At 39.8% G+C, this 15,890-nt stretch overlaps 1 protein-coding gene across 1 annotated transcript in view; it reads left to right on the top strand.

The window, feature by feature from the left end:
• The window catches only part of LOC131572702 (anoctamin-2-like), a 158,407-nt gene that overhangs the window by 128,219 nt on the left and 14,298 nt on the right, over window positions 1-15,890 (top strand). The window contains exons 17-20 of the mRNA XM_058825985.1: window positions 260-371; window positions 1,570-1,627; window positions 2,487-2,587; window positions 10,515-10,663. Coding sequence (XP_058681968.1) covers window positions 260-371; window positions 1,570-1,627; window positions 2,487-2,587; window positions 10,515-10,663 — 420 coding nt within the window. The remainder of the gene's footprint in view (window positions 1-259; window positions 372-1,569; window positions 1,628-2,486; window positions 2,588-10,514; window positions 10,664-15,890) is intronic.

The raw sequence follows: 15,890 nt of genomic DNA, 5'->3' as shown, positions 1-15,890 counted from the left end.
ACTGTGATACGTATGTTAATATCCATATATACAGCAAAGTAATTTATTCTTTTACTTTGTGGAATTGAATATCTCTGGAAATCAAGACTCAGTGACAGACCTAGTGGCTTTGGTAAAAATTAGAGGTACAAAAGAAAAATTAATATAAGCCTAAAGTTTGAAGTTTGTTTTGTTTTGTTTTTTTTAGTATATGTTTGGGGATTCAGGGACTTTTCTATACTTACTGATTCAATTCTCTGGTTGGCTTTTTTTCCCCCAGAAATACCAAAAACAGAGAAAAATTTTGAGGAAAGACTGATTTTGAAGGCATTCCTACTGAAGTTTGTGAATTCTTATGCATCAATTTTTTATGTTGCCTTTTTTAAAGGAAGGTAAGATAAATATACTTTACATTATATATTTCTGTGTATTCATTTTTATGTATGTGTCTATATTAGTTGATCTGTGTTTAAAAATGGGCACAAAGGTCTGGGACTGGTCATCCTTGCCAGCTCTGAAAAAATATCATTGACAGGGTTATCTAAAGTTAATAATTCATTTTACTATTTAAAAAAGGTCTTGTTTTTATAATGAATGGTGGTGCTTACTGGCATTAACTTTCCACAGTTCAGCAAATTTTCCTTGAAGCATCATTCAGCAAAGAAAAGTCTTCCTGTTTCATTTAAAATTATGGAACTCTTTCTTCTATTACTTTCTCATTATTTTGCATTATTCTCCCATATCAAATTATGAAATAGTTACAGTCAACTGGCAAATGAAGTGATTGACCAAAAAGCTAGTTCAGCTGTCATGCTAAATAAGTGTGACTTCCTATGGGCTCAGAGTCCATGTCTTTTGGGACCCAGTCAACCACATGGTTTTGAATGGGAAGCTTAACATGATTCCTTACTAAAACTTTGGCAAAAAATGTTTAAAACATCCTCTGGATTCTGTTTCCTACCATTTTTCTTTTCCTTTTAGGGGCTGTAAAGTTTGTTAACCTCTGCTTTTTACTAATCCTGTCCAGCACCTTTAATTTGAGGATTAATCATGCATTTAGCTAGTGGTTGCAAATATTGTAAGACACCAATGAAAAAAAGTCACCAAACTCTCTATTTTTTGACAAGATTTCTGTGTTGTATGGTTAGAATAAAGTCAATATCATGGTTTCTCCTGGTGTAGCCAGAAGAGCCTTGGTGTATAGATATGCAAATAATTCCATTCAGGGCATTATTGACATGTAAGAGAATGTGAAATAGGATATGTGTCCCCAGGTTTGCCATCTCTAATCAAGTGAGGGGGTTTATTATTATATTGTTTCATCACTGAAAAATATTAAAATTGCTTTATCTGGATGTAGTAGAAAACCATTTGTAGAGGCCTATTGCTTTGAAATAATCAAAGCTGAATAGGTGCTGAGCCCTTGAAAATTCACATCGAAGAAGCTACTTCTGAAATATTTTGGCTAATACAAATGAATAATCTTGATTTCACAGTTAACTTATTTTTGTGCTTGTATATTAAACCATGGTGTCAAAATTAGCTTATTTACTGTTTTTATACTAGTTTATATATTCTTATTGCTTTCAGGTTTGTTGGCCGTCCTGGTCGTTATGTGTATGTGTTTGAAGGTTATAGGATGGAAGAGGTAAGTACATACGAAATTCAAATTACAAATAAAAACCTTTACACAAAGAAGTATGTGCACAGTGTTCAGCAGACTACAGACAACAGGGGAAATATAGAAAACTCATGTTAAAACAAGAGATTAAATCTTCAACTTGAACAGGCAAAACCCAGGGTTTCCATCTAAGGCAACTGTATGTTCTTTCTTTCTGCAGTTTTGACTGTTTCTTGGTCTGTCTTAGAAAGCTTTACCATTCTGTGCTTTAAAACTGGGTGCTAAGGCACAAACATTCCATGATTTGGTTGAGGCCTTCAGGAAGTGTGAATCTGACTTCACATTCTGTAGATCACTGGATGCTGGGCAATTTTAATAGCTTAAAAACCTGGACCCATTTTGTGCTAAACCTATAAATGTCTTTTTTAAAAAAAAAAATCCCTCATGAAGGGGATTGCTGTGGGTATTCCGTTGAAAGCTGAGAGGTGTACTCAAGGTTTGACAATAAAGCTGATGTAAATTTTTTTGCAAGATTGAAGGTTTTCTTTCCCCCCTGGGAGATATCAGGTTGGAAGAGTATTGGTGATCCTGCATTATGTTTATTACATTGATTATATAGTAAATATTTTTAAAGGAAATATAGGAGCCCCAGGGCACATGAGTTGTTTCATAGCGCTGCATATTTTCCATAATGCAGTTTTTTGAGTGGAGATGAAATACCTTGTCAAGCACAGATTTGCAGTGATCTATGAGCTCCATGATCCCACGCAAATTGGTGACAGGGACAGTGGGCACATGAAGGCACTGGCAGCTCTCCCAGATGGATATTTTAAAATAAATTTTCTTAATCCCTTCACACTCTTTTTAATTTTTTGTTTCATTTCAGTGTGCTCCAGGAGGGTGTCTGATGGAACTCTGCATTCAGCTGAGTATCATCATGCTTGGAAAGCAACTGATTCAAAACAATCTCTTTGAAATTGGAATCCCGTATGTATCCCAGCCTTTTCAATTATGCTTTATTCCTGTGGCACAATAAATCAAAGGCTTGATCCTTATTCAGCTAAATGGGACTTTTGCCACTGCCTTCAGTGGATTCTAATTGAATGTGATGATAGATCACATTTTTGATTGTGGTGAAATGATTTGGTTGTATTTTATATTGAATAATTGGCTATATCTTCACTAAATGGCTTAAAGAAAATGATGGAATATATGAAATAATTGATTTAAGTTAATTTTAGAAACCAGGGAGAACAGGCAAGGTATGATAGATCTCTTGGGAAGTTTCAGAGAAGCTCTCAGGACAGCAGCATTGAATACAAATTAGCACAAAGTGGAGGGGGATATAGTGTGGGGGAAAGCAATAGCCCATAAAAGGTGTTAAAATCTATTACTTGATCTATGACTATTTTATGGGTTTACAGATGAAATCCACATGTTTCCAAGGTGCCTTTATGTCATTCTGTGATGATCCTGAAGCAAACAGAGACACTGACAGCTTAGTACCTTTCTGCCACAGGCTGCTGCAGTGCTCAGTCCCCTGCTCCAAATACAGCAGGAAAACTCTCCCTGTCTGTCGCCAGTGCCAAGGGGATCTTCAGGCAGTGGGGATCCACTGAGAAAGTCCTGCTCCTGCCTCTTGGGAGGTTTGCTTTGTGGTAGAAATGGCCTGTGAAATGCTGGAAATGAAATGTCTGGTTTAGACATCTCAGCTCCACTGAAATGAGGCAGAATCTTCCAACTCTGGTGTCAGTAGCTTTTAGGTCACATCCATAAGGCCATGGAGATGGTAACTAGAAATCAAGAGGAGTGATTCTTAAAAGATATGAAATATATTTCAAATGAGGCGTTTTCCTCCCTTTTCTCAGCAAGAATTTTTTTTTTTTTTTTTTTTTTTTTTTCTTGCAAGGAATTTAAATAGAGAGAAAAAAATTCCCAAACAAATCAGATGTAGATTATGGATGGTTTCATTATTCTTGTGTCAAAGTTCAATAGGGAGGCCTGTTTTCTGTCTGCATCTCATTAAGTTTACATTTTATTTTGGGTAAAGGGTGGTAAATCATTCCCAAAATATCTGACATGTTGAAGGCTTAAAGCTTTCTCAGTGTAAACCTGCTGTAATTTGTTTCTTGTCTTCCAAAAAACTTTCTGCTACTGGAGTTTTTTACAGGGGATTTTATGATGTTACAAATACTATATTTATTATTTTTGACTCATGACAGCATGGGCTGATCCAGTCCAAACAGAAAGTCATGTCTAATTATTTTTCATTTCCCTCCCTTCAGTGCAAGAATGCGATAATTCCATCCCATTTTTCTCCCTCAGATCTGCTCCCCCACCCTTCAGCCAACAAACAGTGGTGGCCTCAATTTTCAAAACTGTTTAAAATCAAACATACTTTCCTCCTCCCCTTCCTAGATAAATATCTCATTTCAGTCACAAAGCTATCTTGTCATCCTGGAATAAACATATCTGCTTTTCCTTTGTTTGTCTGCATTCCCAAGAAAATCGTGTGTATCTGTAGGGCATGTCCCTTCTCCCTGGACCTGTTTGCACCAGAAGAATCACTGAGCACTTAATGAAATCAGAACTAGCCTTCTGTTCCTGCATGGACCACTGTACTGGTTTGGGCTGGATCCTTAAGGGTACCAGCAGCTGAATTTTTCATCCTCTCTTGCCTTGTGCGTCTTTAGAGGGACCGAGAGTTGGGGTGAATAATACAGATTCTTCCATTGGCTCCCTATATTTTCACTGTTGGCAGAGTCCTGGTGCTGCCACCAGCCTTCTCCATACGGAGAGACAGAAGGGGATATCATAAATAGTGATTTGCTGCTCAGAATCTGATGCTGTCCCCTGTACATCTGTAGCAGGGAAACACCTCTCTGCTGAGTTAATCTGATGACACTTATAAAAAAGTTTTCTTCCTCACTGAAATCTCAGAATTTCAAGGTTTTTTTTCAGGAAACCTTTTGATTTAATTCACCAGAAAACCCAAGGCATTTTAGTTGATTTGCAGAAATCACAAATCCCATTTTCTTCTCTTTCTCCTCAAAAAATACTGCTAAGTAGATGATAGAGTAAGTTTGCAAGCAACAGACATCCTTTATGTTCCTAGAACCCCAAACTGGAAATAATTGGAAAGCATCTTTCCATGTCTTCATTCTGTTTTATCTGTGGTCAGTACTGGGTGATGAGGGAAACTTCAGATGGCTGATTTTTTGGGGTCATGGGGGATGCATTCTTGCTTTTCCCTTCAATGTTTCACTATAAACTGCTGCCACAGCTATGAAAAATGTAATTGATGGTCTCCTAAACCTTGTATGATTTCTTTTTTTTTAATTTCTGCATCCAGCAATAGCAAACCAGCTAGGTAAATGCAACAATTATAGAAAACTAAGCCCTCTTGAACTAAAATGTGTGTTCTGTGGGGCTGGAATTCACAAGTTTAACAGATGTAAATAAGCCACAGTTCACTCAGATGTGTCACATACCATCATTCTTTTACTGTTGCCACAGGAATTGACCCTAAAAGGCTGCAGGGCTTGAAAGCCTTAACCCAGAGTTCTTTTAAGACCCTTTTTATTCAGATCTGGTTTTTTTTGAACTTACTGAAAAAAACCCCATCCATGTGGTTATTTTATTACTCTCTGTCTTTGACCTTGATGCTAAACCCTTAGGGTGAAATCCTGGCCTAAGGAAGTGAATAGCAAAACTATTGAATTTACTGAGGCCATGGTTGTGGCCCTTTTATTCAGCATCAATTTCCATCACTTCCTTCAAAATATACTTAAATATGCTTAATGAGAACAAAGAGTTCTTTGTTTTACTATCAAGGAGTTAGTAAAATCAATTTAAGGACACCCCTTCATAGGTATTATCTCTTATGTTGTTTTTCACCTTTACTAAATTATTCTTAATTAGAGGTTTGGGTGGTGGTTTTTTGCCTTTTTGTTTTTCCTGATTTTTATTGTTGTTGTTTTCCTCTGATTGCAAAACCAATAAACCCCAAACACAAGTAAAACTTCTGTAGAATCTGGGATATCTGAGTGTGCCAAGGAAGCATGGCTGTACCAAAAATTTGTGGAAGAACAAGAAATTTATATACTTTTGTTCTCCACTTGCCTTCTTCTTGTGCTGGTGAATGTGAGGTGTGAACAGACTATAGGAATGTGACTGAAGGAAAGCCTGGATCTTCAGTGTCCCTTCACAAAAGAAGGAAAGAAAATTACAGACAAGGACACAAGAGTCTGGGTCACTGCTCTTCCTTTTCTCCAGATACAGGTGCTCCAGCTACTCAGCCTAAGAATCTTGTCTGTTTAGCTTTCTCGCTGCACCTTTTTTCATTATCCTACAGATCAAAAATCATCAACTGGAAGGAGAGATTTAAAAACCCACGTGTTATAAATAATAATCTGGCAGCTGGGTTCTAGTGGCTTTCTGTCTTTTCATGTAAAACCTCTACATGCATCTCTAGCAAGTTCTAGCAAGTATTCATAGAATCATGGAGTCACAGAATGGTTTGGTCTGGAAGGAGCCTTAAAGACCTCTCAGTTCCAAGCTCCTGCCATGGGCAGGGACACCTTCTACTAGCCCAGGTTGCTCAGAGCCCCATCCAACCTGGGCTTGGACACTTCCAGGGATGGGGCAGCCACAGCTGCTCCGGGCAACCTGTGCCAGGGCCTCACCACCCTCACAGAAAGGAATTTCTTCACAATATCCCATGTAAACCTGCTCTCTGTCAGTATGAAGCCATTTCTCCTTTTCCCACACTCCATCCCTTGCCAATAGTATCTCTCCATCTTTCCTGTGGGTTCCCTTCAGGCATTGGAAGGCTCACTTAAGGCCCTGTGCAGCCTTCTTTTCTCCAGGCTGAACAATCCCAATTGTACAACCACTGAAGACGTAAATGCTTGTGCCAACAAAGTAATTTTCCTCCATCTGTCCTCTTTCAACCTTCTCTCCAGATGCCCCACCTCTTCAGCCTCTATCCATTCCACTCTCTCACTCCACAAATTTCTCATTTTTCCCAAGTCATCATCATTCTTTCCCCTAGATCCCACAAATCCAGCTGCTCCTTCTTACAGTATCAATAGAGAAACTGTTGAATCATCTCTCTGATTTTTAAAAAGGAGCCTTTATCTAATCACCATGTGCTTACAGCCCAGCCAGGATCACTTGAAGCTTGATTTTTCTCTTTTAATCATATTTTTTCGCAAAAGCTTGAGGGTTATTGGCAGGTGGGGCTGTAGTGATTTTATGCTCACTTCAGATGCTTGTTAACGTGCATAATGCAGTGCTCATTGGTTATACTGGGAATTACAATCAGCATAATTCAACCATATTCCCACCTCTTACCTAACACAAGCATTTGATGTAAATCCCCTGTGAGAAGCTGCAGTGTCATTTTTAACTGCTCTAGATACAGCCTAGATACAAAAACCTGTTAATTTTCTTTCCCTCTCATCCTGCATTCATTCTTCTCACATGCTGTTCAATCTCCTTAAGGATGCACCTTGCTTTTTGACATTCCCTGGCAAAAGGACCAGAAATAATGTCTATTCTACAGCTCTACAATTTTACCTATTTGCCCAGATCTGTGGAGTCATGAAACTGCTGCATAAGCCTCTTCTGTACAAAGCTTCTGGGACACTCATCCTGAATGGCCAAACCTAGCTCTTCCTCAGTGTGGGGAGCTGGCTGGCAGGAACAAATCAGAAGCTAAAAGAACTCTTTTTCTGCCAATCTTCTTTAAAAACACTGATCTGGTTAATTAAGAAACAGGCTTCAAACAAAGGCATTTAAAAAGCATACTCAGTTTTAGCATCACAATCATAAGTACAGACACAGAGTTCTGCAAAACTCATTTTAATTGCCCTGTTGCTGTGTAGCTGGAGAATAACACCCTGCAAATCCTTCCTCTCTGTTCCTTTAACTTTCTGACACATTTCTGCTTGGTTTCAAACTTCACATGCTTGAAATATGACACAAAGGTAATTTTTTTTTTTTTTGTGGAAAATTGGAAATAATTGGTTTGGCTTGCTTTCAGTCAGTTGATCTTTCAAAAAAAATACATAAAAATAAGCATACAGACACTCTTCAAAGCTGAACTCCAAATGGTTAAAGGTGCTGTTCTTCATGCCTGACTTAGAGATAACCAGATGAAAAATTAAAAATTATTCTGAGCAACTGAGCCCTGGATTTGGTGTATTCTCAAATAAACATTAAAAACAACAATAATTGTTTTAGTTACTGGGTTCTCCTGGGAGGTGTGTCTGTTTAAACTCCAGAACTGGATTCTGTGGTGCTGTAGCTGAAGGATTAGATCACATGTGCACAGATTTCACATCTAAACACACCCAAATTTAATCTCAGCTGTTGCTGCACCATGACAATGAGATGATCAGCACTCTCATCTGCCTGTGGAAGTGTGAGGGACATTTATAGCTCATATCATTTCATTGGAACAGAAATCAGCACTGTCTTGAACTTATTGTTTACCATCCTCTGAGAGTCCCTCACATTAGAAAATTAATTGGGATATACTGGAAGAGCATCCTGGGAGTTCTGTGATTGCTTTAAATCCTACCCCAGCCTCCTGCCCTCTGAATGGTACATCACCTCTGTCACAGATAAGTTCCCTTGGCTGCCATAAAGGCAGAGGAGGAGAAAGAGAATTTTAGCGTCTTGAAATGGCTGAGTTTGCATGATGTAGAGGTTAATATCTTCATAAGGATTCATCTAGTTCTGTCTTGGGAAGCATTTTAAATTTGCCCCGCCCTTTCATTAAAACTGTGTAATCTGAGTGTCCTGGGCACCAGCAATGCCAAAGTACCGATGATGTTACCATCAGACTTGTGAGTTACATCTTCCTTCCACCTCAAACAAAAGCTGGAGTTGTCCCATTGATTTTTGAAGATTTATGATCCAGGGTCTGAGAGGGCTTGATGTAATCTAGACCTGTTTAAAGAGTATCTTCCAATCCCCAACTCCTCCATACTGGTGATGAAATGGAATGGGTCCTGTAAACACTGGTAGGTGCAGAAATTCCTCAGTCATTGTGGGAACACAGTGATCCCATGGTTCAGTGTAAAGTTGGGAATGAAGCAATAAACCCACACAGCAAAGCCTTTATTGTGTTTGCCAGCTTTTGTTTCTCAGCCTTACCCTGCTACTGAAGTCAGGGTCCGGGAAAGTGGTTCTGCTTCCCTGGAGGTCCAAAGGAAAACCCCTTCCCTCAAATATTCCTGTATCCAGGCCACACACCTACAATTCAAAGGGTTTATCACAAGCTGTGGGGGAAGAATTTGTGGGAGAGCCCTGCTTACATTACTGGCAAGACATCACTGGAATTAGTCTGGATTTCCACTCATGGCACATATGTGAAGAGCTGTAAAATAGTGCCGTATGTTTCTGTGGAAGATAAATATCATCTGCAAAAGAAAGATATGCAGTAAGTATAAATCTGGCTATTTTATTTTAATTCAACTATATTTTGCTAATAAATACCTCATTCTCCTGTTGTTTTCCATGGGAATTTCTGAGTGTGTAAAATGATATATGCTTGAAGTTGTTGATGCATATGTATTTAAAATATCATTGGCATGGTGTTGCAGCCAGTTCAGGGGTCAGTCTGACCCCCAGCCGCTGCCACAGACTTCCTGGATAGGGGTCCCTCAAAGAATGGCCGTCCACAGGTCTCAGGCAGTTTCCAGCCGGGGGTAACCCCTATGAGCTCAGCCTGAGGCTTCAAGTGATTAGCTCTTTTAGATGTGATTTCAGCTCTTGTAGTGATCAGCTCAGCTCAGATCAGCTCATGGGTTACCCCAGCTGACGCGTGGACGAGAGACAGGAGGCCGTGTAGCATTCTACAGAGTCCTTTCTGGGCAGGCTTCAGCAAAGGGGGCCAGTGACGGTCTTCCCCTGAACTGGGCAAAAGCTAGGGTTTTACAGGAAGGGGAGAATTGGGAAAAGGACCAATGGTTTAAGACAGGGATAAAATGACCAATAGTTTACAAGGAGATAACATGGAGTGCTGAAGCAGGAAGGAGTCCACAGCTTAATCACCATGACTAAGTAGTTTTGTTTAATCTTAGGGGACAGATCTTCAAGGCGGAAGCCTTTCGGAGGACTGGCCTCCCTCCACAGCAGGGAGGGGACATAGGGAAAACTTTACTCTTCATCTAGAAATTATTCATTTTACTCTAATTTATTTGTCAGTGCCATTAAGTTTGTATCCCCATCTCAGTGGGACAGTGTTTGATACTGCTATTTCTGCTGTCAGTACATTCTTGCACCCTCTTTGTTTGGAAACATCCCATAATCACAAAATGGCCTAGTTTGGAAGGGACCTTGAAGCTCATCCAGTTCCAAGCTCCTGCCATGGGCAGGGACACCTTCCACTATCCCAGGTTTCTTAGAGCCCCATCCAACCTGGCACTGAACATTTCCAGGGATGGGGCAGCCACAGCTTATCTGGGCAACCCATGAATGTCTGGTAATTTTTTCCTTAAAATTCTATTATACTGGAAGTTCCCAGTTTTTATAATGAGAAAAAAGTGTGCCTGTAGCAGAAATGTGGAATGAAACCCTTATTTTGTATTTTGTTAAGAGGAGAGGTGCTCACTATGTTGTTCTTGAAAGCACTAATTACTAATATTACTTAGGTCCAAGGATCTTTAGGAAGGAATATACATCTAGAGAGGAAAAATATTATAAAGTACTAGATTCAACTCCAGTAGCTTGTACCTATCAATAAACAACATCAGAACTTCCCAGGGTGGTGTAAACTTGCCCTGTGATGCACACAAGATTAGTTTTGTGTTGCTGTGCAAAGAATTGAGCCAAATCTCTTAGGGGGAAAAAACAAAAACAAAACAAAACCAGACTTGGTTCAGTCTGAACTTTTGTTCCTCAGAAAGCTCAAGAAGCTGTTCAGGAAACTGAAGGATGAAAGAACTGAGCTAAAGGAAATGGACACCAACCAATCGAAGGACCCTCAGCAATGGGATCTTGACTACATCTTGGAACCTTTCACCGGACTGACTCCAGAATACATGGAAATGAGTAAGTTTTCAGAATTTCCTTTCCTTTTCTGCAATAACCATGGCTTTACATAGGACTGCATCTCAGGAGTGGTCATAAGAAGGGGGGAAAAAATACCCCAGCACTTGTAGTTTGCAGAAATTCCATGTAAGCCAGCAGGGCTATGAGACTACCATAGTGCCAACAGAGAAATAATCATGAATCCCAGTATCTGTTAGTACTTCTGATGTCAGATTACAGTGTTTCTAGCTGAGTAAAGTGCATAAAAACTATTTGGCCACAGAATCAATAGCTATAGTGAGGAGGGATCTGTGGAGATCATCTGATCCAGCCTCCTGCTGAAATCAGGGTCAGCTAGACGATGTTGCTCAGAGACTTGTCCAGTTGGGTTTTGAGTATTTCCAGGGATGGAGACTATGCAACTTTTCCAGTATTTGATCACCCTTACACGAAGGATTTTTTAATGTTTAAATTGCACTGCCTACATTTCCACTGGTGCATCTTGTCCTTTCACTGGGTGCCCTTGAGAAGGTTTTAGCTCTGTCTTCTCCAACCTGCCACATGGGTAAGATCCCCTGAATCTTCCTTTCCTGTGGTACAGCAATCCCAGTGGTCTCAGCTTCTCCTTGTTCGTCAGGTCCTTTGATCCCTTAACCATCTCAATGGCTTTCCAGTGGATTCACTGCAGTGTGTCCATGTTTTTCTTCTACTGGGCAGCACAGTCCTATGGCTGCTTCATGAGTAGACCCTGGAGAGGCAGGGAAGGAGAAAGCAGGAATGCTGTGGGTGGGGGAGTAGAAAGGACAGAAATAATCCAGGCAAACCCAAGCTTTAGGACACACAAGAATTCAGGGAGAAGCACAATGGGCATGGTGTCTAAAACCAGAAATCTCTTAAACATTGAATGTGGCAACTCCTGTTTTAACAAGTCACGATTCTCAAAATATCTAAAGTGGAACACATTTTATGGCAAAAAAATTAAATACCATATATGGTTTATCTCTCTATACAAAAACAATCTTGGTTTGTAGATATAATTTATAATCTAATTAAAATTTAGTATGCGAAAATGTATAGAATGGTAGATTTATGTAAATCTATAAATGTGTAAGTGTATATGAGGTATTTCACATGATGGCAGATTTGAGGATGTCTTATTAATATGTTTAGCATCCCGACCTTGCCCTCTGTAGTGCCATCAAGAATCCATCACCTCCCATTATCTCCCTCTCAATTGTTCCAATTCACCTTAGGATCTGTCTGTATTGCCACTTCTATTACTCCATCCCCTTCTGCACATGATGATACTTTGTTGAAAAATTTTCCTTTAGAACTGATTGTTTTCCATGAATTACTTCAGCCCAAGATGATTTTTCTTCCTGTAAACTTTAAGCAAGCCTCTTAGCAATTTTTGAAATTAAACAATGGTGAAAAAACATAGACACTTTTTCCCTGTAAAAAAAAAAATTATGCTTAGGAATAACGCAGAAACGTCTGTATTTTAGCAACCCAGATTTCTTGGTTAGGTCTAAGGACAAGGGCCTTTCGTTACCAGTAACAAATACATACTGGTGTGATGTTTGTCAGCATTGCTTGAGTTTGCTGTTGATGCTGCAAGTTTGAACAAAATTTCCAAAATGTCAAATTTGTTTTATGGGTTCATTTAAGGCCACCTGTTCAGAAAGGAAGCAGGTCAGTAGTCTGTCCTTCAATGAATAAAAGCTACAGTGGGGTTTTCCTTACCTGTGTTTTGACTTCAGAATACCTCTTGAAGCTCCCATGTTTAGCCATTTGTTATGCTGTCCCTTAGGGAACTGTTTGGGTTTTTTAATTTTAGGAGCAAATTGTTGAAGTTGCCAAGATAAGTCAAATCATGGCCACTAAAATGAGTAGGTTAATGTGTTTATTAAAAAAAAAAAAAAAAAAAAAAGAAAAGAAATGGAGAAGTATCACCACAGTCTGTTAAGGTTTGGGAGGTTCCTGTTTCAGGGAGTGGTCCCAACCCCAAGCTTGCCAGAGTTTGCACAATGCTCTCAGAAACATGGTGGGATTCTTGGGCTGTCCTGTGCAGGGCCAGGAGTTGGATTTTGATGGTTCCCTTCCTACTTGGGATATTCTGAGTCTATTCCATGGTTCTGACTTGTAGTATCAGGGTTTAAGGTACTGATGTTATAAATCACTGGACACTGAGCCTGTAATTTAGATCAGTCCCTTGTGCTGGGATCATAAACCATGGTGAGTGCCTCAGCCCGCACCCACTTGGGGATGATTCAGGGAAAATGAATGGGTGAATTATTGATCTAAACATTTGCTTACAACAGAAGGATAAGCTTCCCAAGTGGAGAAGCCTCACAGTGTGCCAAGCTGTGCCCTGCCTGTGGGATTTGCAGACAAATGTGCGACAGATGAAAGCCAAGCTGCACCTCCCCAGCCCTGGTTGTTGCCCTGCATCCACGTCCCTGCTCTCAGCTGTCAGATCCACTGCTCAGACCACCCACGCTGGCAGGAAGCACTTGGTGCAGCTCAGCACTCAACCTGTCAGCTGGGATTGTTGTCAAGGGCTGCAAGAGGCAGCTCAGCAGATTATTCACCTATTTCTCTAATTTGGAGTTGGGGACAGTGGGAAGGGAAGCAATGCAGAAGGCCAGAGGAAGGTATTTTTTTTCTCCTGAATTGCTTAAAAAGGCAAGGTTACTGGAATGTAAGAAGAGATGTGATATTAAGGAAAAGAGAAATCTGGCTGCTGTTTCAGAACTTCTTTTTTAGTTTTCACACTGATTTACTCAGGCAACCTCCCTCAGGCATCAGTGGCAATCTGGAATGAAGCAGCTGAAGGAGGAACTGCAGATGGGGCTTACTGCAGCCTTTGGGTTTCCCCGTGCAGATGGTGATGGGGTTTCATGCAAAAGCAGGCTGATTATGTAGACAAGTATGAGTAGTCTCTACATCCAGGTTTGTCCTGACAGGATGCTCCTACTTTTGAGGATGGATGGCATCCTTAACTAAGACTCTTGCCTCCAGGTGTATCATTCATTAGGCTGTACCCTAATCACAGGCAGTCCTTGCTTTTTTTCTATCCATATATCCACTCTCTTTTACTGATTTCTGTCAAAACCTGGAGTCTGGCCCACTCCACACATGGCAAATCACACATTCTCTTTGCACTTTGTTATGAAGCAAATTAATCCCATTAAGGCAGCACTTCTCTGAGGGAGAGGGCTTGGAACAGTTTCAGGATGTGTTTTGCAGCATGATGCACCACAGGTAAAGGAATTTTTGATGATCAGTACCCCACTTAAATTCTGGGATGTCTATTTCAAAGCTGTTTTCTTTTTAGCTCTTATTTCTTATTCTAACAATCCTGAAGCCTTAGAGAGACTTCCACTTTCTCTCTCTCCTACCCCTGCCCTCATTACAATTATGGTAGGTTCATAGAAATAGCAAGATTTACTGGTTATTTTTTAACCTCCTCTATTTTCCGATTTGGGAAGTGTGACTCTGTTCACTGGAATTTGTTTCTGCAAAATACCAGTCACTCTAGTCCATGCCAACAAATTAGGTTAGCTGTAAGAAGGAATTTTTTTACATTGAGGATTGTGAAACACTGGCATAGGTTGCCCAGAAATGTGGTGGATTCCCCGTCCTTGGAAACATTCCAGGTCAGGCTGGATGAAGCTCTGAGCAACAGGATCTAGTTGAAAATCACTGCTTATTGCATGGGTTTGGGGAAGATGACATTTAAATGTCCCTTCCAACCCAAATGATTCTATGGGTAACAAGATTAATTTTTTAGGGTATTTGAATCTGATTTCACCAGCAGACTGTGCTGAACTTTTTTGTTGTGTAGGCCTTGGCTGTCAATAGCACTTCTGCACAAAGATTTGACTTGTGACAAATCAATGACTTTTCTGATGACTGCCTGTTTTGATATTATTAATTGACATATTCCTGCATTTAGTGGATACACTCTTAAAACACTTGAGTGATCAAAAAGTTTTTCTCAAGTAATCCTGAAACATAAATTGTCACTGTCAACATGTGTCTAATTTGTCCTAAGCAATTCCTGCTTCCAAAACTGTGCAAAGACTTTTGACGCAGGCCAATATACCATACTATGTTCATTCCCAAAGTAGATAGCATGTACACCATTTTCCTCTTCCACATGGCAGCAAGTTTGCATCATGTGTAACTGGCCTGCAGTGATAGAAGTTGGCAAGAAATTTGTTGTAAAATGTTGTAAAATGATGTTTAGAGTAGCAATAAATATTGCTAATGGAAGAAACTTTATTAAATTGGCTCCAAGAGCAAAATGATGCACATGAATGTCTGAAATTTATACCACTTGTGTTTCCTTGAGAAGAAACTGAAATCAGCAATGATTTTCAGATTCCTATTTCATTTGGTCTTCCCTTCTCTAGCCTAACTCCTCTAGGAGTGCAAGCTTCATGTGGCAATTGATTAAAAACTTTCTTCCTCAAGGAAAAGTAATAATAAAAGGTTTCATCATCCAACTTCTGTTTAAAAACAATGGCACAGGAAAAAATGATCAGATCCCATGTCTGTAGCTACTGACTACTATAAGGATTAATCTGAGCGGTTTGGAAGAATTTCCCCTAAAGCAGGAAAAGCCATCAAAAAGGCAATGTGTGAGGCAGAAAAAGAAATCACTGAAGAGAAAAATGCATTTTTCTATAATCTCTATAATGAGGATGGTTTTGAAAATACCATTGGTGGTTGTGTGTAGGCTTGTTGCATATATTTATTACAGAAGAGTTATAAATTACACCTTTTCCTTAGTTTTTCAGCCAGGTCCGGCTGTATATCAAAAAGTTTCTTCCTAGGATTTGGAAAGTTGCTTAGCACTGAAGTGATTTTTCCACTGTTTACTTCCAGTAACACATGATCCTATGACAGATATTATTGATAAAGAAGAAAGAAAAAAAAGCAACAGAATCATAAGTAAATACCTTGTCTTAGACGAGGCTTTGAGGTAAAAGACACTTGGGTTCCTCACACTACTGAGCAGGTAAATCTTGTAGAACCTGAGTGATCCACACCATGGGGGGTTTTCTGCTGAGGACTGATTCTTTATCCCTTACACAAGAGCAGCAGCCATCACCCTCCAGATCCATAATTTAAAAGCTCTGATTTGTGCTCTTAGTCGTAACTTGGAGGCCAGACTTGGAGGGACAGGGTGTGTTGTTGTACTCAGGTTCTGCTCAGGCCCTGCACAGTTTCTGTGAAGAGT

This window comes from Poecile atricapillus, chromosome Z, assembly GCF_030490865.1.
Source record: "Poecile atricapillus isolate bPoeAtr1 chromosome Z, bPoeAtr1.hap1, whole genome shotgun sequence".
NCBI classification, from domain to species: Eukaryota; Metazoa; Chordata; class Aves; order Passeriformes; family Paridae; genus Poecile; species Poecile atricapillus.
The sequence above is the reverse complement of the archived record's forward strand: the minus strand, read 5'-3'. Positions and strand labels throughout refer to the sequence as shown.